General features: G+C 40.3%; 1 protein-coding gene across 9 annotated transcripts in view; it reads right to left on the reverse strand.

The window, feature by feature from the left end:
* The window catches only part of KIAA0753 (KIAA0753 ortholog), a 39658-nt gene that overhangs the window by 9983 nt on the left and 6880 nt on the right, over window positions 1-22795 (reverse strand). For 3 of the 9 annotated variants that reach the window (XM_085521838.1, XM_085521839.1, XM_085521836.1), the window contains exons 8-17: window positions 22154-22374; window positions 21054-21223; window positions 19274-19363; window positions 18979-19066; window positions 18468-18551; window positions 17052-17222; window positions 16773-16854; window positions 14842-14962; window positions 14440-14664; window positions 12655-12768 (exon numbers count right to left, since the gene is read on the reverse strand). In XM_085521838.1, the coding sequence (XP_085377964.1) occupies window positions 12655-12768; window positions 14440-14664; window positions 14842-14962; window positions 16773-16854; window positions 17052-17222; window positions 18468-18551; window positions 18979-19066; window positions 19274-19363; window positions 21054-21223; window positions 22154-22374 (1366 nt within the window). Of the gene's footprint in view, window positions 1-11195; window positions 12769-14439; window positions 14665-14841; window positions 14963-16772; window positions 16855-17051; window positions 17223-18467; window positions 18552-18978; window positions 19067-19273; window positions 19364-21053; window positions 21224-22153; window positions 22375-22795 lie in introns of those variants that run through there. The other 6 variants (XM_085521840.1, XM_085521837.1, XM_085521841.1 and 3 more) reach the window with 5 other exon arrangements.

Below are 22795 nucleotides of genomic sequence, written 5' to 3' on the forward strand. Positions count from 1 at the left end.
ACCTACAAACATAACTATTTATTTGCACTAAACAGCTCATTCAAGCAGTCAAAGCAAATACCACTGAGAACAGTGTTTAAAACCCCAGAGAAAGTTAAGTGGCTTTGTTTGAATCTTAAGTGGAATGGTCACAACTCCCAGTAATTTTCAGCCCAAAGCCAAATGCCAGTAAGCTAACTGTAATTTATGTTACACCATCTATGTGTGACCACTCCACTGTGGAAAGTTTGGGCTGGAACCTCATTGCCTCTGCTGTTTCACTGCAAGCCCCAGTTTAAAGATGTGACTGCACAACTGGCTTCTCAAAGATGCTGTAGTGTCACTAAACTGCCAAATTAAGTAATCTCAAAGAAGAGCCATGGATAATATATTCATGGGTCTGTTGGAAATACTAGCTTAGCAGAAAAGTGTCTGTAAGATGGGGATATGCTTGAAGAGAATACTGCACCGCTTACTCTGTGCTGCTCCCTACTTGTGACAGTTACAGTACTTTCCAAACCATTTCTGTCTTGTATAGATGTGACATGTGAAGGAGCCGGATAGCAAAAAGCAGGATTAAAACATCTAGTTTAATTTCATGTTAATCCAGTACTAGTTGGAGTAGGAAGCAGAACAAAGGACAGACTACAGCTTACTTTTAATGAGCATTTGAAAATGCATCATTATCTTCAGCTATCAAATGTACAACAAGTGTATGTTTATCGTAAAAGCTATCATGACAACAGCATGAAAGGGATAAACAAACAGCATTTTTCTTCTCTATGCTATTCACAGGGAGCAAGTGTGCACTAACCTTTGCTTTCTGTTATGTCTGTGCAACTTCTCTGAACTCATCAGAGTGAGCACACACAAGGGCAGAATTTCATCTCTTATTTCCAAAGGTGATGTTGTTACCCATGCAGAAGGCCAGCACAAAAGTTATGCATCACTGTTTCAAGGAAGTTACCCGTACAGGAGGCTCATGCTAGCAAGAATCTATCAGTGATGCATATCCATACATCCAGGAATATATTTGTTACAGACCAGACACCGATCCACCTACACTGTAGCTTTTAAAAAATATCTTAATCCTTTCCATATTTGCATTCAGTCTGAACAGACATGGACTGCAGTAACTTTCCAGAGGTGACAACCAACAGTCTCCATATCAGCTACCATGTAGAAGCCACACCAAAACAGATTCTTATAATCATCTGAACAGAATTTTCCATGAGAAGTTTTTCTGGGGCTTGGAAGAATTCAGTTTGCAGGTAAGACACAACCAGGGAGATTCCCATGAGGCTATTATCTATGTTAAAATCTCTGTCCTTCATTAACTGTGCCCAATTTAATAACCAGACCAACATTAAAGTGAAGGTGATTCCTTTTTCATGCTCCTCAAATCTTCATTGGGAGAGAAAGGGAGAAAACCGTGTGCCCCGGTGGCGCAGTGGTAGCAATGCCTTGCAACACTGGGGCCCGGGGTTCGAATCCCCCCTGTGGCGCAAGTGGTAGAAGTGCCGCTCTGCTACACAGAGGCTCGAATCCCGGGGGCTGGACTCGATGATCTCTAAGGTCCCTTCCAACCCGCACGAAACTATGAAACTATGAAACCTGCCTTCTATTTAGAGATGTGAAGCAATTTCTGCAGATACAAAACAAAACAGCCTTTTAAACAGAATATCTTTACAATTTATCCAAAGTCATTTCATCATTAAGATTCTTGCATTGTATTATCATCTCAGTAAGTGCAAATACTGAACTGAGTCAAATTAGTCTTTTCCTTAGAAGACACAAGATGCAAAAATTTCTTAACATCTGCATGAGATTCAAAAACTACTGTATTCTGTGCTCTAAAAAGGTTTGGCTAATACTACTGAAAGAATAACTTTCTTCCTAAAATGCCCTGAGAATTTGAACTGTATAGAGAACATAAATACTCAGATTAGGTAAATGTTAAATTTCCCTGTCCTTTGTCCTGTACCCCCTTTTACAGACACAGAAAGCAAAGTAGCGTGGCTAGAGGCAGCATTCAAACCCAGGTATGCATTCCCAAAGCTCTGCTCAGCATGCTAAGAGGTTCTTAAAAAATAATAATTCCTTTCAACTTACATTGAGCTAATTTAAACCTTGCAGTTGTGCTGTCTCCCCACCCATCATCCTTCCTGAAGAAAGCTGAACGCTTTCTGGAAGTTACTGATTGGACAGTAGCAAAACACATCTCTGGCTGTGAGAAAGCATAAGCTCTGTTGTTCACAAGTGACACAACAGTTCTAACACATTCACCTTGAACAGCTATTTTGCTGTACAGTTTGGAAAAAACAAAAGGTTTTCTTATGGCATGGCTGCTGTTACCTGCAGCCTTTGAAGGTAATAAGAACTACAATTCCTCCCTCTAAGGGAACGGTAAAGAATTACTCCATATCGTCCCCAGCTCTGACAACAGACAACTGGCAGCCCTTGAAAATGTAACCTCCAGAACTTTCTTCTTTCTTCTGAAGTGTTGCAAAAGCTTCAGACATTGTAATTAATTCCTCTCAGTACATAAAGGCAACCAGCCTTTCCATGGATTACAGCACAGATGTACAACCTCTACAAGAGTCACAGCCAAACAATAACGTAAGAAAAATATAAACTAAGAAGTGGCCTGAGCTGGAATATCTTCAAAGATCTTTTTACTTCCAACTGCTTTTTAAGAAAATAATCTTAATCCAAATACATTTTCTCTTAATTCTAAACACATTCAGATTTACTGGTGACTCGAGTGTTTTTCCTTGCAATTCAACAGAGAAACCTCTGTGAAGACAAAGCCTCTATCAAGGGATGCTTTCTATTATCATTAGGTTTTCTAGCACGCAAGATGTAAAAAACCTTGTATGAAACATAGTTTACATACTAACTCCTGCAGAAGATCAGCACAAAAAGTAATGCCATATGTCACTAGGGGATGAGAACTCAGAGGAGAATGTTATCTACTGACACCATTGTCCCCGTGAGAAGCAGCTTTCCACATAATAAGCCAAACTTGCCCAAACTGGACAAGGAAAATGGCTTTGGATGTATGCTTAAGGGCCTATTCAGAAAAAAACTGAAAGTCATTTGGTTGGCTAATATCTCCTGGACTACATTCAAGTCTGGATTCTATTCAGTTGTGCCTGCTGATACAATGTTCAGTCTGGTTTAAACAGCCTTCAGGGCCAAACCAGGAAAATGCTAAGGAAGTAAGAGAAATGGGAGCTCTGTCCACTGGAGTCCACAGTCTGTCCAAAGTTACAAAATAATCTTTTCTTATGTCAAGAAGTGGGGATGCTGAGTGCAGTTCCATCAGCAGGCCTGGGGATTCAGCGATAAAGCAGTGTGCAGACTCAAGTAACGCAGCTGAAGAGGGCAATGGTCAGGATGGATTTCAACTGCTATAACCTTGATGTCACCAAAGAAATCAAGAGGCAGCTCTAAGGAGAAGACGCTACATTGAATCAGAGAAAACAGCAGGTGGTAGAGCTGAATGTCAGCCACTCACTAGAAATGGGTTGCACTATGCTGTTTTACTTTGAATGACTGAGAAATTCTCTGGCAGCAGAGATAGTGATTGCTCATGCTAGTGAAGCAAACACAGAAGTCGTCCAAGATCCAAGAGACAGCAATTCTTTGCAGTATAATATTAAATCTCTTTGCACTGTTTACATTTCACCTACTGCCAAAATGAAAGAAAGAAAGAAAGAAAGAAAGAAAGAAAGAAAGAAAGAAAGAAAGAAAGAAAGAAAGAAAGGGAGAAAGGGAGAAAGAGAGAGAGGGAGGGAGGGAGGGAGGAAGGGAGGAAGGGAGGAAGGGAGGAAGGGAGGAAGGAAGGAAGGAAGGAAGGAAGGAAGGAAGGAAGGAAGGAAGGAAGGAAGGAAGGAAGGAAGGAAGGAAGGAAGGAAGGAAGGAAGGAAGGAAGGAAGGAAGGAAGGAAGGAAGGAAGGAAGGAAGGAAGGAAGGAAGGAAGGAAGGAAGGAAGGAAGGAAGGAAGGAAGGAAGGAAGGAAGGAAGGAAGGAAGGAAGGAAGGAAGGAAGGAAGGAAGGAAGGAAGGAAGGAAGGAAGGAAGGAAGGAAGGAAGGAAGGAAGGAAGGAAGGAAGGAAGGAAGGAAGGAAGGAAGGAAGGAAGGAAGGAAGGAAGGAAGGAAGGAAGGAAGGAAGGAAGGAAGGAAGGAAGGAAGGAAGGAAGGAAGGAAGGAAGGAAGGAAGGAAGGAAGGAAGGAAGGAAGGAAGGAAGGGCATAAAAAAGACAAGCTACATCAGATCCCAACAAACCAGAGGAAAGCAGCAGCATTCTGCCAAAAAAAAAAAAAGGGAACAAAATCATAACACACAGAGGCATAACAGAAGATTGCAACTGATGGCTAACTTGTTCCAGCAAGGATTTTATAGTACTCTGAGTCACAGGAAATTCCCTAGCAGAAAGATACATGGTTTGATGAGCAGTGTTGCCTGCCAGGTTGCTGTTAGCTCTAGTTAATCCCAGGTACTACAAATCTTGCCTCATACAACCCTTACAACCAGGGCTGCACTGATTAATACAAGAATTAGCTGGCACTGAATGCATGGCTATGAGAAGTCCACACCAGACACATAAGACCAGACAAATGTCTGGGCCTATGTGAGAACCCTTCTTTGTTTTCTGGCTCAAAGCTTGGGTCCTGAGGTGTTTTCTAGTGATAAGAGTCTCACTGATTTATGGAGGAGGCAAGTGATGTAGTCCACCACAGTTTGAGGGGTGCAATCTGTGTCTTTCACAGAGTTCCACCACCAGCCAATCTCCTGCTCACACTCTCTGATGGTTCTTAATCTCTCTACCTCTTCCCTGAACTCCATCACCAGGCTGAGCTGCTCATCCACCGCTTGCACCTCATGCAGGTGGCATCCTTCCCATCCTCCCATGGCCACAACAGGCTCTGGCACTCCGTGCAGCTGGAGACCTGAACTGCCACATTTCTAGGCAGGCCCTCTGTCTGGGTCGCCACGGTCTTCTTCAGACAAGCCTGCCATCTGGTAGTGTTGTGGAGTAAGTGGATTGTGTTGATTACACAACGAGCTTGGATGAGGAACCTCAGCCATCCAGGAATCCTAGAGGTGATCATGGACTGGCCTGAAGGAAAAAAGTTTGGAACATCACCAGGAGAAGAGGTGTCACATGCTGAAGAGGTCCCACCATACAATGAACTGCCAGAAAATGAATAGAAATATGCCCTGTTCACTGGTGGATCGCATTGTATCGTGGAAAAGCATTGCAGATGGCAATCTGCTGTGTGGAGCCCCACATAACAGGTTGCAGAGGCCACTGAAAGAAAAGGAGAATCAAGTCAGTTTGCAGAGGTAAAGGCTGTCCAGCTGGCCTTGGATGTTGCTGAACAGAAGAGGCGGCCAATGCTTTATCTTTATACTGACTCATGGATGGTGGCAAATGCCTTATGGGGGTGGTTACAACAGTGGGAACAAAATAACCGACAATGGAAGGGTAAACCTATTTGGGCTGCTGAACTGTGGAAAGGCATTGCTGCCCAAACAAAATATAAGGTTATAAAGGTGCATCACGTGGATGCACAAGTGCCCAAGAGTTGGGCTACTGAAGAACAACAACCATCAGGTCGATCGAGCTGCCAGAACTGAGGTGGTTCAAATAGACTTGGACTGGCAGAACAAGGGAGAGTTACTTCTAGCTCGATGGGCCCATGAGACCTCAGGCCATCAAGGAAGAGACACGACATACAAGTGGGCTGGAGACCGAGAGGTGGACTTAACCATGGATTCTATTGCACAGGTTATTCATGACTGTGATACATGTACCATAATTAAACAAGCCACGAGGATGAAACTTCTCTGGGGGGAAGGGCAAATTTTTGCAAAAGTATAAATATGGGGAGGCGTGGCAGGTTGATGATATCACCTTGCCACGATCTTGCAATGGTAAGCATTACGTGCTTACCATGGTGAAGGCAACCACTGGGTGGCTTTACACATATGCTGTACCCCATACTACCACCTGAAACACCATACTGGGTCTGGAGAAGCAAATCCTGTAGTGACACGGCACCCCAGAAAGAATTGAGTCAGATAATGGGACTCATTTTGAAAATTCACTTGTGGATAGTTGAGCCAGATATCAGGGCATTGAGTGGGTTTACCATATCCTATCCCCTACCATGCACCAGCTTCTGGTAAGATCGAATGCTACAACAAGTTGTTAAAAACCATGCTGAAAGCAATGGGTGATGGAACATTTAGGCATTGGGAGAAGCATTTGGCAGAAGCCACCTGGCTGGTCAACACCAGAGGATCGGTCAATTGAGATGGTCCTACACGATCCAGCTCCCTACATACTGCAGAGGGAGAGAATGTCCCTGTAGTACACGTAAAGAGCGTGTTGGTAAATGCGGTTTGGGTCCTTCCAGCTTCTAGAAAGGGCAAACCTCCCTGTGGAACTGCTTTTGCACAGGGACCTTTGGCACTTGGAGGGTGACAGAGAAAAATGGGGACATGCAACATGTACCACAAGGGAATTTGATGCTTGGGGAGCGCAGTCAGTGATTCCATGTATATATATGTATATAGGTGTGTGTATATGTAACACATGTTAGTTATTGTTTCTTCAGATATGTGCATATGTAACACGTGTTAATTATTGTTTGTTCCTATACAGATATAGGTCAAGCATGATGTGGTGATGTGGAATAAGGGGTGGAATGTTGTGGTTTTTGATGTTGGTATTCCACATCAGAACATTATGCAGATCAGTAGCAGTTACAGAGTTCATCTCCTGCTCCTGTTACCGCCATTTTGGGCATTCTGGTTTTCCAGAGGGGAAGGGCAGCATCCCCAGAGGACTTGGCGCAAAGAGGAAGTGGGGTGGGACTCCGGACAGACCCCAGCCGCTCTCTGTCTCCAGCCTCAGCTTGCCACAGAGCAAAGCACTGCTGTGGTTTGACTCATACTTTGGGTACTCGTCTCGTTGTGCTTCATTTGGTTACATGTAGTCAATTCCCATTCCTCCTCAGATCGCTGCCATTGCATTTTCTCTATATTAAAGCTATTTGCTAGCTCTCTGCTCCTTCCCCTTTCCCGAAGAGTGTGGCCCGGGGCCAGCCGGGTCGTGCAGGAAACCCCCTCCTTTTTTACTGATATGCAGGGATAACCCCGTGACAGGTAGAGACTGTGTTTGAAGCTGTGGCCTCAGGGTCTGTCAGTAGGAAAGCTGGTCTCCTGAGCAAAGACAAAAGCACTCACACATCCCACCACAAGACCCACCTCCCACACCTGCTGCTGCAGTAATGTATGGGCAGCGTGGGCTGCACTCACCCTCAGACTTGCCTCCCTCTTGTCAGTGGACAGTAACACCCTTTTCTCACCCAGCATGTTCTGTGGGCTGAAGCTATAGCTCCCGAGGGCTGCATTTAGCCTCCCAGAAAAGGATCAAGGTCAGCTCACGAGATAAAAACAGGCAGTGCCAGCTCCACCCCTGCTGGCTCAGCATCTCGCCCACAAGCTGCCAACCCTTTGGCACCAGTTCAGAGCTTTTGCTGGCTTCAAAAAAAGACCTTTTTGGTCGGCACTTTTGCTTTAGATCCCTTACCCAGTGCAGCCCCTGAATCTGGTCTCCACAGCATCTAATCTTAAAGAATAACCCATACACTTCAGTCCCCAACATTACTGACATTTACTTTGCTTTCTTAAGCCCTTCCTGATTTTTTTCATTAGAAAAAAGAGGATGACAGTAATAAAATGACAGGGTCCCTCCATTTCAGCAGATATGCACTGGGCATCTATTCTTCCCACATGGAAAGCTCTATTAGTTTCTCAGTTTTACTTTTCATCAAGGCAGCTTGTGTTTTCTGGTTGCAGTGGTTTTCTTTTCTACAGCATTGTTACAGGGGCTTAACGTGTTGCTAGGAAGCACTCCTACCTGCCTGATTGCTAGTCCATTTGGACTATGACAAATGCAAGAAGATTCATTGATGAATATCAGCTTGATACTAAATCTATCTTATTTTACTAAATGAGGGACTGAATACTTGTGATTTTGGAACAAAAGGGAAAAAAAAAAAGACTATACATTCAAAACAAAAACAAAAAGCTCAGAGTAATTAGACAGCTCAGCTCTCTGAGCGCTTTAAACAGTAGGCTATTTTTAATCATCGGTTTCCTAATTGAAATGCTGAGGGGAGAGGACTGACAACGGTGCCAGGATTTTTATAAACATCTATAGAGCATTCCTGCTCTGCAGCTCAGCAGCTGTTTGCACAGACATACCCACCTCAGGCTTGTGATTGTCTAGTCAAGACACACCTGCATGAATCCTACTCACACTCAGTGGAAACAAGGGGAGCTACCCTCCTCTGCAGTATGGAGACCATCCTGCCATGCCATCTGTGTCACTGAGAGAAGTTAGGTCTGCTCTTGTGACACAGCTGAGAGTGGCACAGCTAGTCTGGACTTGAGTTGTCAGCAGTCAGTTGTGAACACTCTTATGGCTGTGGTAACAAACAGTTCAAGTGAAGCAGCAAAACATCTGCAGAAAGCAAAGGTGTTACTCTGGTAGTTTTTCCCTCTGAGTTCTCTGCTACTATGGGTATACTGCAATCTATAACCAAGTAAGACTTTAGCTCTAAGCAGACACCAGAGCATGACAATATCACACATTTCTTTACAGTTGTTCAGGGTCGACAGTTACAGTTCCCAGCACACACATATTACCATTAAAAATATATACGTATCTGTATTATCTATGTCCATTTCTCCCTATATTAAACAGTTTACAGCTGATGACTAGGAGCTAGTCAGGCTCAACACATTTTCTTACGTTATTCCTGTTACTTCCTCCCCCAGTTCTGATACTAATCTTACAGTCTGGTGGACCATTTATTCCCCACATGCAGTCTACCAGCAGTATCCTCCAGGGAGCCGGCCTGCTCCAGAAACCCAGGCTCAGAACAGGGACCAGTCTCAAACCTCCTGCTGGTACACACCCTGGCATGCAGGTAGACTCTTACCACTGAGACAGGTAGTTTTCCCAGATGCAGAAATGGATGACGTGTTTGTGCAATGCCTCCTATAAGCCAATTAGAAACATCAAGAACACAGCCCAACACAGCCCTAAGCTGCAGTGGTCACCAAGGCATTTTTACCCTGCTCACCTCTTACAGGCTGAGACCAGTAACACCAGTATCCCCACAGCTGTGACCAATCACAAAAATCACAGTCATAGGATATCTTGAGTTGGAAGGGATCCATTGAACCCACCCAGCTCCCTTCCTCTACTAGAAAACTATGTCATGTTTCTGTAAGATTTACAGAAAGGGTAGTTAGGCACTTGAATAGGCTCCCCAGGGAGGTGGTTGACACTAACACAACTGAAACACAAGGAAACAGGTGACAAATGATCAGCTAGGACCACTGTCCTTCAACCTGCTTCATTCTCTCAGATCAGACCAGCATTCTAAAACCTAAGTTCAACCTCACACTTCAAGCATGCTGCAAGAGGTAACGTGGGGTCTTCTGATGAAACATGTACTTGAAACTTCATTCTTCAAGGACACACCTTGAGAAAATATAGCAAAGCAAACTGTCTGGCAGTTGGCTAACACATATGTTACGAACAGAACCCCTTCTCCTGTTGCTGGTGAATCAGATCTCAAAGTGTCCCCAAAAATAAGAAAAAAATGAGAAAACCGGTCAAAAGAGAAACAACAGAAAGTTAACCTCTAGGAGTAACACAGTGATAAGGCAAACCAGAGGGAAGGAGTTCAAGTTACGTTCTTATAGTGACATTAATGACAGCAGAATTAGGTCCAGCATTGATAGAAAAATAAAATAAATCAGTTCTCCAAAACACTGGTGAAGCAAACGCTGTTGCCAAAACCATCTCACTCCCAGAAGCATGCTGATCTAATTTCTACAGTTAAATATTTACAGAGCAGATTGTGTGCTTTTGGGAGTTGCAAGAACTGCTCACAGAATTCAGATGAGCAATTCTGCCTTTGTGGTCCTCACAGAGGGTTTTCAGAATCATCCACTTTCTTCATTGCTCCTTATAATACCTACTAGGTATTATACCTATCAGGGAGCAGCAGGAGGGAGGACAAGCCAAGAGAACAAGGGTGTCCACAGCACCAGTTGGGAAGTTTCTACACCAACACTGTGGAGCTCCGAGGTTTGGTAACTGCCTGTGCACCAAACTGCTCTGATGCACTTCTATGTCACTCTGAACTGCTCCATAAACCTCAGCTTGCCTGCAGCAACTGGCATTTAATGGAGCCATCCATACATCTATACTACCACTGAATTATTTCATCCTGTTTTTGTTTTATCTCTTTCACAGCCCTGACACTGAAGAAAATTACATGTAAAGAATAAAAAAAACCCAGGCCTGTTAAAATCTTGTAGATCCATGGAAGGGGATCCTTCACGGTATCAGGTGGGATATTATATTTTGGATATCTAAGCTGTTCCTAAGGATCTTCAGCAATAAAAAACAGCTCAGGTTCCAATAAAATTTGTTCTTCCCTATCAATAAAACTAAAATACGTTCCAAATCTGAAACTGTTTATTGTAGTCTCCCAGTACTCAGCTATAAAGAAGCTGTGGATTCAGATGCATGACAGTGCTATAAGTGCATGATCAGTTAACACATATAATTAGATGCACAGTTAACTCTTGTGGCATTATTATGGTTGCACTATATGGTTCAGCTCCATGAACATATCTTAACAAAAGTTATGCATACATGTAATATTCATCAAGCTTGATTCTGATTTGTCCCTTAAGAAAATGACATGCAGTCACTTCAACTCAAAACTTTACAATTGTGAAATTTTCAAGGTAGAAACATTCTGAATTATCTAGTTTGCATCTGAAAATGGACGGTACAAAATCCATCAGTTTGGTTCTGTAGGAAGGACTGAAGAGCATGAAGCAGGGCTTCTACCTAAAGCCTTCACTCTCCACAGATTTTCTCTTAAAAGAAAGCATGTGAACACCACAAAATCTCATTCAGAATAAAAATTCACTTTGGCATTATTGTTCAGAGAACACCACTCACAGCAGGGAAAACATTTACTTTGTCAGAAAACCACGTTACACTGAAGAAATAGGGTAGTCTGACTCTTGTAAAGCTGCCAAGTTGGGTGCTGATTGTTCCAAACGGTTTCAGGAGGAAGTTATCTTAAATTAAAAATACACTGAGTTCTATGAAAGACACATGGTTTATTAAAAAACAGAATACTTTGGCAATACTTTCATGAGCGTACATGCAGATACAGACACTATGCCTACTATTTTTTATTTTAAAGTAGACTTATCATACAACTACATAAATAAAAAGGTGGTGTTTAGAATTTAAGAAATCACTCATCAAAGTCACACATCAGTAATATTTACATTGTTACATCTGGTGAAAAATTCAAGACAAACAAAACAGGAAAAGTCCTTGATAAAAACAATTATTTTAATAAAATATGTTAAAATAAGAGGAAATAAAAATAGCCTTAGGAGATTAAACTTATTCTGATGAGAGCAACACTGCTATAGAAAAGAATCTTGTCAAAGGATACAACCTGTTATGCTGTTTTTTGGATTACCTCGAGGGCTGAGCTCATACCTCCCCAAAATAGTACCATAAATGTTACTCATTACTCATTCCAGGCATAACCCAAACTAGTAGAGACTAACTTATTAACTACAGCGCAGAAATGACAGTTTTTGTTTATTTTGTTGCTCTTGATTTTAATAGGATTGCTAAGATTAAAGAACGTAGGGCTGGATAATGAAGTGATTTAAAGTTTATATAATATTTTAAGCTAATTTAAAGAAAAAAAAAAAAAGAAGAAGAAGAAAGTCTCCATTACATGCTTCTCTTGAATGGATTAATTTGTGCATAATGTACTAGTGACATTCTAAAACAAACAGGAGAGCTACTTCATTCAGAAGTTCACTGTAGGAGCGCAATTTCTGTCTACAGCCAGTGTAAGAGTTTACCTCTACTTAGCACTGTGCCATGGGAATCCTTCACATTCTAACAGAACTAATCCATCTGTTCCTCATGGTGGTCAGACAGTGCCTTTATTATACAACACATAAAGCTCTAAAGAGCAAATCCAACGGTTTTTGTTCTTGACTTTTCCATCAGGATTTTAGATTATTATCAGTAATGACTTGCTCTTCCAACACAACTATCAGACAAATTCAATGCATTTTCTTGACAGAAATAAACTAAAACCCGTAAGTCCTTTGTGAGGTAGTTGAGATACTCCCAGTTGAAAGAAAATTGAGGCATAGTGCAGCTTAGTGTATAACATAGCTTAAATCCAGTGTCCCCTTCCCAGTATTTTATTCTCATCAGTAGTTTACACTCAAAAATGGATAAAGTTATCACAGGAAAGCAAACAGACACGTATACCTACTAAAACATATAAATTTTACCTGCAGTAGTTCACATCATTCTACCAAAACACTGGTCAAAGAAAAATGTCCTGATCGTGGTTCTATAAAAACCTGACCTGAATTCTCGTTGGATTTAACTCATTTAAGGGAGCAAAATCTCAGACAAAAAGAACAAACAAACAAAAATAGGAAAAATTAGATTTATCAAACTATTAGACTGAGGTTGATTGCCTTGGTAATGGGTTAGATTTGAAAGCACTTACTGTGCTGGCTGCAAGAACTCCGATGTGAACACAGCTTCAGCATAATCCTCACAAACATTCTGCAGCTCTGCTGCCACATCAAACAGGGCTTGGTCTGTTAGTTCCTCTGCAAGACTAAGGTAGAAGGGGAAAAAATAACAGGAAAAGGCTGTGGTCAGATTTTGAGCTTCGCTAATTCATACTAGTGATATCAAATGTTGTAATCTTAAAAGTTACAAATTAAAATTTAAATTGGAATCATAAAATCCTTAGTCAGAAAGGACCTTTAAAGGTCATCTAGTCTAGTTTCCCTGCAATGAACAGGAATCTCCAGCAAGAGATACCCTCACCTCCACTGCCAGCCCTTAAATGAGGCCTGGGAAGGGGTGGAGCCAGGATCCAGTCACTCAGGTGCATTGCTTGCACATGAGCTTCCCTGGGTTGGCCCTGCCTTCTCACCAGATGGTCAGTTACTGTTTCAGGCTGTGACTTTGCATTTCTGCTGCACATAGCTTCCATGAGGATCTGCTCCATGATCTTTCCTGGCACAAAAGAGAGACTAATAGGCTAGTAGTTCCCAGTGTCATCCTTTTTACACTTTTTAAAAATGGGTGTGATGTTGCCTTTTTTTCCAGTCACCAGGGACTTCACCTGATTGCTACAATTTTTCAAATATCACTGAATGCCCTGGCTACTACATCAGCTAATTCTCTTAGGACTCTGGGATGTATCACATTGGGACCCATAGACTTCTGGATGTTCAGCTTCCTCAGATGGTCACAAACTTGATCTTCACTTACAGTTACACTTGCAGGACATTGCTTTTCCAGTCCCCTCCTACCAAACCAGACATTTGAAGGCTGTGTGGTGAGCAGTTATCAGGGAAGACCGAGGCAAAAAGGCTAAGTACCTCAGCCTTTTCCTTGCCTGTTGTCACCAGCTTGCCTGTGTAACACTAGGAGAAGTACAGCCTCCTGGACTTTCCTTTTCTGGTTTCAGTACCCCAGCTAGAACTAGAAACCTTTCTTGTTTGTCTTGGCATCCTTGCCAAGTTTACTTCAAGCTGAACCTCGGCTTTCCTAACACCATTCCTACACAGCCTAGCAGCTTCCTTATATTCTTCTTACAATACCTGTCCCCACTTCCACTGCCTGTGCATTTTCTTCTTACTCTTCAGTTTGGCTAGCAGAACCCAGTTCAGCAATGTCAGTTTCCTCCCTTCCTTTCCTGACTTGCTACACCTGTAGATGGAGAGCCCTTGTGCTCTGAGGAATTCTATCCTTTGTCTAGTTCATTGCAAAATATAAATTTTGCAGGCTTAAAGATGTTAAGAGATCACTGTTGCTACATTTTTCAAACACTTATATATTAATTCTGCTTTAGGAGCAATAATTATTATACTGTGGCACTCATTCTAAGGACACTGAAGTAAATAGGAAGCATTTTACTGATTTTAGTTGCTACTGAATGAGGCCTTATAGAGAGATTTAAGGAAAAATGAGATGAGTGGCCTCCAGATAACAACAGTGGACATAACAGAAGGGAAAATTACTTAAACATAAAAACAAAATTGTTTATTGACCTCTGTAAAGTTTATCTTCAGAGTTTTGCAAATATTCTAAAATATAAGAAAGCTAGCATATCCAAGACCTTTTTAGCAGAGCAGGGGAGTGTTTCGTCTAAACGTTTTTTAACACTTATTTTATATAAGAAGATTTACAATGCCCCCTTGTGGTAAGAATTAAGGACAGAAAAAAAAAACAAACATCTGAGACTTTCCCAATTAACTACAGGTAGTTCATATACCTTTCAGCAATCTGCCATGGATTGAAACTGCCTACTGTTTCATGGAAAAGAAGCTTTAGGTGATGCTCATATTTGCTGTTGTAATCCAGGATACTCTGGAGCATATGCTTTGTAACTGAGAATGAAATATAGGACTCTTTCTGCACAGAATTCTGAGTCAAGGGCTTCGGAATATCATTTCCAGTCAGCAGTTTTTCCTGAGCTTCTTTGTTTTCATCAGTGCCACTGGAAATATAAAAGAGTCATTAAATCAGACCTAGATTATCAAGTATATTTTTTTTGAAAGATCAGAAAATGGTTTCAAACAGTAAGCATAATTCCCTCTATAAAACAAACACTATAATGAATGTGCACTACAAAAATGCACAACAGCTTTGTCTACAATCAATGTCTTCTACTTACTTGTTATCAAAAACTTTTTCAATTAAAATGTCAGTTTCTGGCTCTTTCTGTCTAGTTAATTTGGTTATCTGAATTGAATGAGGAGATGTAGGTGTTTGAGCTATTAATGCCATTTGTTGATCTAGAAGAAAAAAAGATAACATTAATATTTGCTTCTTTGGAAGAAAAAAACCCTACAGTTAATGCAGTTAGGACTTCACAAAAACTTCTGCTTCTTTTATAGGCATATTCTTCAGGTAAAAAAAGATTAGTACTAAAGCTGACAAATCCCTAATAATGTAAATTCAAGAAAGGATATCCAAGAGCTCAGTGTAGTGAAGCTAAGCATTTTAGATGTTCTTCCTTCAGTACAAATGTAGTTTGTTTTATCAATGAATACCTCTCTAGAATAGGTAGAAAAATATCGCTCAAAAATTAACGTAGTATATTAGAGCATGGCAGTAAATCCAAGATATAGAAAAATGTAACAAGACTTGGGGTAAGTCTTTACCTATCTTACTGTTAGATTTTGTACCTCATGTGAAACAACACATTTCTATTAAAGTTAGTATGTGACCAGATCTTCAACTTGGTAAACTGAAGTAGCTTCACTGTTGTATTCAATCAAACAGAAAGATAAAGAACAATTCACTAAACACTCTAAGATCTGGACTTAGAAATTCCCAGTCATGCAGAGCCCACCAAAAAAACCAAAACAAAACAAAACAAGGTGAAGAGGCTTCAGGAGATTTCAGGCTCAGAAAATAAATTGTCTTTCTTCTGGAATAGATTCAAACAGCTCGAAATTGAGCTGAAGTGTATGTACTCCAATTACAGACTACAGTATTTAATCTCCCTGCACTAAAATCACTACCCACAATTTATTAGAAAAGAAAATATCTAAGTGAAGGAATGACAAATGCCTTTAAAAGGGTGACATTAAAACTTAACATGTGATGACTGTATTAAAGCATGTACTGAAGATTCCTATCCTTCAACTAAGCTACACTAGCAGTGCTATGCATGCAAATGTAGACTCAGCAAAGGCAAATAAAAAATAATACCCTGTTCTCAGAACAGATCCTTCTTCTTTTAGGACTGTATTTTGTAGAATCACAGAATGACCTGGGTTGAAAAGGCCCATAGTTTCAAACCCCAGTTTCAAACATCCAGTTTCAAACCCCCTGCTATGTGCAGGGTCGCCAGCCACCAGACCAGCCTCCTTGGGCAACCTGTTCCAGTGTGTCACCACACTCTGAGTGAAAAACTTCCTCCTAATATCTAACCTAGATCTCCCCTATCTCAGTTTAAAACCATTCCCCCTTGTCCTATCACTGTCTACCCTTGTAAACATATGTTGCCCCTCCTGTTTATACACTCCCTTCAAATACTGGAAGGCCACAAGGACTCCCTCTGGAGCCTTCCCTTCCCCAAGCTAAACAAGTTTTTTTTTCAGAAACACTCCTCTCAATGGAGCACCTATAATCAAAAATGTGTCTGATGAGATTTGTGGAAAAAACACGAATCATGGGCTGAACAAAAAAAAAAAAAACAAAAAAAAACAACATTTCCTTGGGAACACAAATAAACTGCCTCTAAGTTCTGCACCTAGAAGAGACTTGTGAGAAACAGCTCTGCAGCTGCAACTGAGTATCCTCATTTTCTGCAAATAACCTTGATTAGACTGATTCATGTTGCTTCACTGTCATACATATGGCAGGCACAGACGTCTTGCCAGCCAGCCAGCTGTTGGTAATGAGAGTATCTCTAACAAACTGGTGAATGTTAACTTGCCTCTGCAAACTTTGTTTGGGATTTGGTAAACCTTATGCAGAAGCATTCACACTTTTGCATTGCAACAGTGATATATGATCACGTGTAATCACTTTGACTTCAGTTCTTTGAACTCAAAGACAGAGATGCCAGGAAGATGCACTGAAGAAATCACTTACCAATTTTATCATCTTGGGCCCTGAGTTCTGAATCACTGTACACAATCTGGGTGAATCTCCTGCATACAGTTTCCTGACATCTCTGTTTTTAAATATAAAAAATAATCAATTAATACATGCTTAACAGTTCAGCTGTAATAGATACCACTTGATAGGAAAGGAGGGCGTGATTCTGCTTTTCAAAGCAGGATTATTTTGCGTGGTTAATATAGTACTGAAAAGGAGTAAAGGGGAAGATGAAATCACAGATAATCATCAACGAATAGATTAAAAACTTACTTCAATTTCTTCCATTCTTTGCAACATTGTCTCCAGAGTAGGACTGCCAGCCACAAGCAGATTCTCATCCTGAAGTCTCTTATGCTGCTCCATGTTGCAGAGCTCCTGAGCAGTATCTTCCAAAAGATCATCCAATACTTTTTCACTCAGAATATCTGCATTTGCTGCAACCTGAGAAAAAAAGCAAAATATACACAGCCAATGTGGGGGGGTGGGGGGGGGAGAGAAGAAAGAAAAGAAAAAAAAAGAGAAAAAAACGATGCTTATAAATCACAATATTTCTTACAGCATCTGCTGGTAAGAAGCCAAATGTCATTACAACTTTTCAGTGAAAACCCAAATAATTTTGTTTTTCTTCTATTCACATAGTAAGCCAAATCAATAAAAACAGCTTGGTATATTCTTATCAATAAAAATCAGTGAACGTGGATGAAGAACTCTACACAACTAATTTTCTAAGTTCCTAAACACAGGTTCAGAAATCATCCAGGATTCAAGAATAAGAAGTGAAGGCCTTCATGTTACAAACATGGATTTAACAGAACATACAGGAGAAGTCCCACAGCAGTTGCCAAAGTTACTAAGTAAATATAAAAGAATACAAAGTGAGTAAACCCAGGCCAAAGCTTTGGGGCGTTGGACTTGATGATCTCTGGAGGTACCTCCCAACCCCTATAATCCCGTGATTCTGTGACAGCTGTAGGTTCCAGTTGTGTCCAGTTTTACCAGCTAGAATCATAAAACTGCTCGCGTTGGTAGGAACATTAAATATTATCTTATTCCAACTCTGCCATGGGCAGATTGGTGCAACCCCTCCAATCAGACTGCATACACCCCCCTTCCAGCCTGGCTTTGGGCAATTCCATTTCTTTTTAACATCTAACTTAAACTCCTCTCTTTTAGTTTAAAGCTGTTTTCCCTTGCCCTATCACTAGCCATGCTATGGTATCTCTATTCATAGAATCACCAAGGTTGGAAAAGTCCTCCAAGATCATCCAGCTCAACCACCCACCTACCACCAGTATTTCCCAAGAAACTACGTCCCTTAATACAAGATCTAAACATTTCTTGAACATGTGGGGACAGTAACTCCATCACCTCCCTGGGCAGCCTGTTCCAGGGCCTGACCACTCTTTTGGAGAATATTTTTTTCCTGATAACTAATCTAACCCTCCTCCGGCATAACTTGTGGTCATTTCCTCTTGTCCCAGCGCTAGTTACCCCAAAGAAGAGGATGACTTCCATTTTGCCACAGCCTCCTTTCAGGTAGGCTGTAGAGAGCTATAAGGTATTGTAAGGTGTAAGGTGATGGAAAGTGTTAAGATCAAGGAATAGTCACTACTTTTCTAGATGAGCTCTGCCACATGGGAAAGATAAAAACTCAGCTTTTCTCTATGACACATAGATAGAACATACCTTCTCAGCTGCATGAGTTGAAAGCTGGCTTAATATTGAAGGATCCTTCAAATGACAGTTTGTTTCCGAGGAAATATTGATCTGCTAAAAAACCATAAATCTACTTAGAATAATGAATCTTCTGTATTATCAATCATAATTACTAGTAATGAGAATATACTTAGTCATTAAACATGGTATTATATTAATTATTAAAATAATCTCATCAAGTCCAGTCATTATGAGTGTAGAACAGTTACAACTGTTCACTACTTAACAATATACTAAGAAAAGATATTAAAAAAAAATAAAACAAAATGAATGCAGCTTTGCCACTTTTGGTTACGATAATTTAAGGCCTACATACTGAAATGGAAATACACTTGTCAAATGTCCCAGAATGTACTGACCACGTGAATCACTTGACATGTTTCTCCAAAAAAACTTACTTGCACAACACTGAAAACAAACATTATATTGACCCTTTACAAATGTACCCTTCAAATACTGCCATGAGCCTGACTGCACTTACCTGTGCCCTATCCAACAGAAGTTCTACATGCTCACATGCTGCTTTGTCAACTTTGTCTGCATACTGAGTTGGAGAAGCACTTTGCAACCTAGACACACACACAAATAAGAACAAATGACAACTTTAAAATCCGGCATAACAACAGTAAAAAAAAAACAAAACAACAAAAACCCACATAAGTCCACTTTTTTGGGAAGTAGAAAGTTGAGTAGCTTTTCCTATTGCTGGTGGGGATAGTAGGAAGACTATATCAAGTTCTGGTACCACTTATTAGCTGTTTTGAGCAAGTAATTACCTTAACTTTTGTACTTTTTTCATTTCTCCTCTATTAACGTCAGTCAGAACTTTCATTCTTCTTGACGCTTCTGCTTCACGCCATGCTAGTCTTCAAATGTAGGATAATTACATAAAGAGAATTACAAAACACATGTTATAACTGGAGAATTAAATAATCAGATTTTGAATATTAATTTATAAAAATTTTGAAAACATTTATAGAGAAAATTAAATTGGCTTCAATATTGTAAAAGCCAGGAAATTCATCTGAAAATGAGCGATCTTCAATCATCCCTACACTACTGGTGAAAAGACAACTTCATGGCTATCTTCAAACACTGCCTACATAGACAAACTCCTCATCACTGTGCAATGCCTACTGCAGATCAAGCAGCAGGATACTGGTTAAACTGCCAGAAACAGTGCAGCAAACTAAATGTGGGGAACCTGAGTCTCCAGAATGCTGAATATATTTTTTATATAAACAGACCTAGACCATATTACAGACATAGAAAAAATTACATATTTTCTCTTTCTGGAACCAGGAAGATCACATCTGCATTTTCATCACAGTGCTGAGATAGTACATTAATTACATTTGGAAAACAAAATATTTAGATGGAAATATGAATGAGGGGCATACCAACAAACTGCACCTTAAGAAATGGAGATGGACTAATTAACAAAGTTAATTTGAGAAAGAATGAAATCTTAGGAAAAGGAAGGAATACAAATTACTTCACTGCTGCAATTCTAATAGTTCAAAGCAATTTCTATGAAATAGCAAGCTTTCCACAGACAAAACCTGGAGCACTGTGTGCAGTTTTGGGTGCCACAGTGTGAAAATGTAGCACTACTTAAGGGCAACAATGAGAGGGCTATGAACCAAGATCTTTGGTTTGTTTAACCTAGAAGAGGGAAGGCCTGATGGTGGCCTATAGCTCCTCACAGGGAGCAGAAGGGCAGTGCTGAGTTCTGCTCTCTGGAAACACCGACAGGGTCTGAGAGACCAGCATGGAGCTGCATTAGTGGGAGGTCAGGTGGGGGGTCAGGAAACAGTTCTGTAGCAGAGGTTGGTGGGCACGAAACAGGCACCCTACAGCAGCGGGCACAGCCTTGAGCTGCCAGAGCTCAATGAACATTGGGACACAACTCTCAAACCTAGAGTCTGAGTGGTCCTGTGTGGAGCCAGGCACTGGACGTGATGGTCCTCGTGGTTTGTGCCTTCCAGCTTAGGATAATCTATGATTCTGTGATTAATATGACTGAATTACTTCCTCCAGAGAAGGCTGAGAAATTCTTCATTTAGATGAGTAATTTCATGGCACTTGAAGAAACATACTGTTGTTACTTTCACCTCTGTCATTTTAAAACTGAAATTAGCTGATAGGTTTCAAAAACCATTATGGCAGGACTGACAGTCAAAATTGCCTAATTTTGTTAGTTAAATAAATTTAAAAATTTAATTAGAGCAACAGCATGGCAAGTGAAGTCCATTCTGCATTATATGTACACTGTCAATGCTTTGCCTAGTGCAGTTCTGGTCTGTGACTTCCAGATGATATTCAGATATAACACAGGAAAAACATAAGGCAATGTTTTTCCCCATGTGTGTGAATGAGGCCACTTCATTCTGAGAAAAGAAAAAAAAAAACAACAAACAAATATCCAGTTGTGAGCTGTACTATGGCACTTGCCACTGTAGTCTGAGAGCCAGGCTAGGTATTACTAGTAAAGATACAGTACTACTTCCACAGAAAAGTGGGGTGAACATTGGATCCGGTAGACTATGAACATACCGTTTAGGTGAAGCGGGAGGTGACGTAGGGTTTGGAGGCACCCAGGGTATGCTGTTCTCCTTAACAAATCGTTTGTTCTCTTTTAACTGAAAAGCTATAGTTGTCTCTCGAAATCGGGCATGATTTCCTGGAGGCTGCACCTGCCTTGGTTTTAGAGATTTAGGCATTCCCTTAAAATTAACAAAATTACATTAAAAACATGCATCTCTGCTGCTTAATTTTTAAAGTATTTTGTATTCTGCTTTAGAATTTGTTTGGTAGTCATGTCTTTTTACTTTATTGCACAGCTGACATGGAATATTTACAACTCATTTAAAGGCAAGTACAACTGTGCTGTAACAAGATGTGCTTAAATTCTGTGATTATAATTTTTGCAAGCATTTCTAAGGTAACACTTTATTTGGCCATCAAAACTGCACAATCCACCCCACCACTAATTTATTATGTTGGCCCACAACATCAGAGGTGGATTTTGGTAGGATGGCAGTAGAGGTTGAACCTTCCCATCAGTGTTCTGTCACATTTTACTTTATGTCACAGACAGAAGCAGAGGGACAGTCTGATAAAATGGTGTCTGACATGGAAGTGCACATGGAGCAAAGGTCTGGAACTGAAATACTTCAAGCAGAAAAAATGTCACCTACTAACATTAACATTAGCACAATACTGCTAAAGGCATTTTACATGACAAAAGATGACCAGTAAGACATTTCAGCCTTAATTCCTAATGGGGGTTGGACTTGATCTCTGGGGGTCCCTCCTAACCCCTACGATTCTGTGATTCTGTGAAATCTAGTCACATTAATTTCAAAAATGAAACCAGTTTTGAGCAAACAGTTCTCCTTATTCATCCTGTTATTCGTTGTTTCTAGTTATACAGTGCATTTCTGATAAGCAACAGCACTACTTTCAAAAAACAACTGATAAAATATAACCATCAGAAATAATGTAGGCAATAACATTATTTCCCTATACTTCTAAACCCAAATGAAAAAAATCTATGTTTATGAGGAAGTACAAGGTCTGAAAGTGCCTTACACTAATGACAAATCCTAAAGGACAAGATGAAGAAAGCATAAATTCTTTTAAAACTTGCATACCCGTGATTTTGCAGGTAAGAATATGTCTTTCTTCTTTAAAGAGCCACTTTGAAGGATGGGATCTTTTTTTACAGCTCTAGATCTCACCAGTGCATCTGGACTTCCCTGTAAAACAACATTTCTTTCTGGAGTGGGTAGATCATTTGCTTCCTGGAATTTATCAGGAATGTGATTGTTCATCTTCTGAACTGCCAAATTTTTTGCAACATGTCGATGTTTATCTGTATCAAAAATAGTAAAGAAATCTTCAGCTGCAAGTTCAAGGGGGCAAGAATCACCTTAATGTCTATATCCAACTTTCAGTTGTGCTAGGTATACCCAACCACAACATTTAAAGCTCTAATATAATACAAAACTATCAAAATTATAAGCAAATCTAACAACAAAAAAACCTCATATTTCCTGCCAAGTATTAAAGTAACTGTGTTTGTTACAGTGATTAATAGAAGGGAAGATTTAGCATTATGTATGTGTACACATACACATACAAGAAAACATACACATTTTCCATTTACAATAAATGTATGTACATACACAAAAACATGGACACATATGCAGTCATGTAGTAAGCTATAATAGATTTAATAAGGTGGCAAAATATTGTATTATCAACTATTTCAAAACACGTTGGGAAAGAATAAA

This window comes from Coturnix japonica, chromosome 22 (assembly GCF_054131305.1).
Source record: "Coturnix japonica strain WE chromosome 22, WE-NBRP24, whole genome shotgun sequence".
Taxonomy (NCBI): domain Eukaryota; kingdom Metazoa; phylum Chordata; class Aves; order Galliformes; family Phasianidae; genus Coturnix; species Coturnix japonica.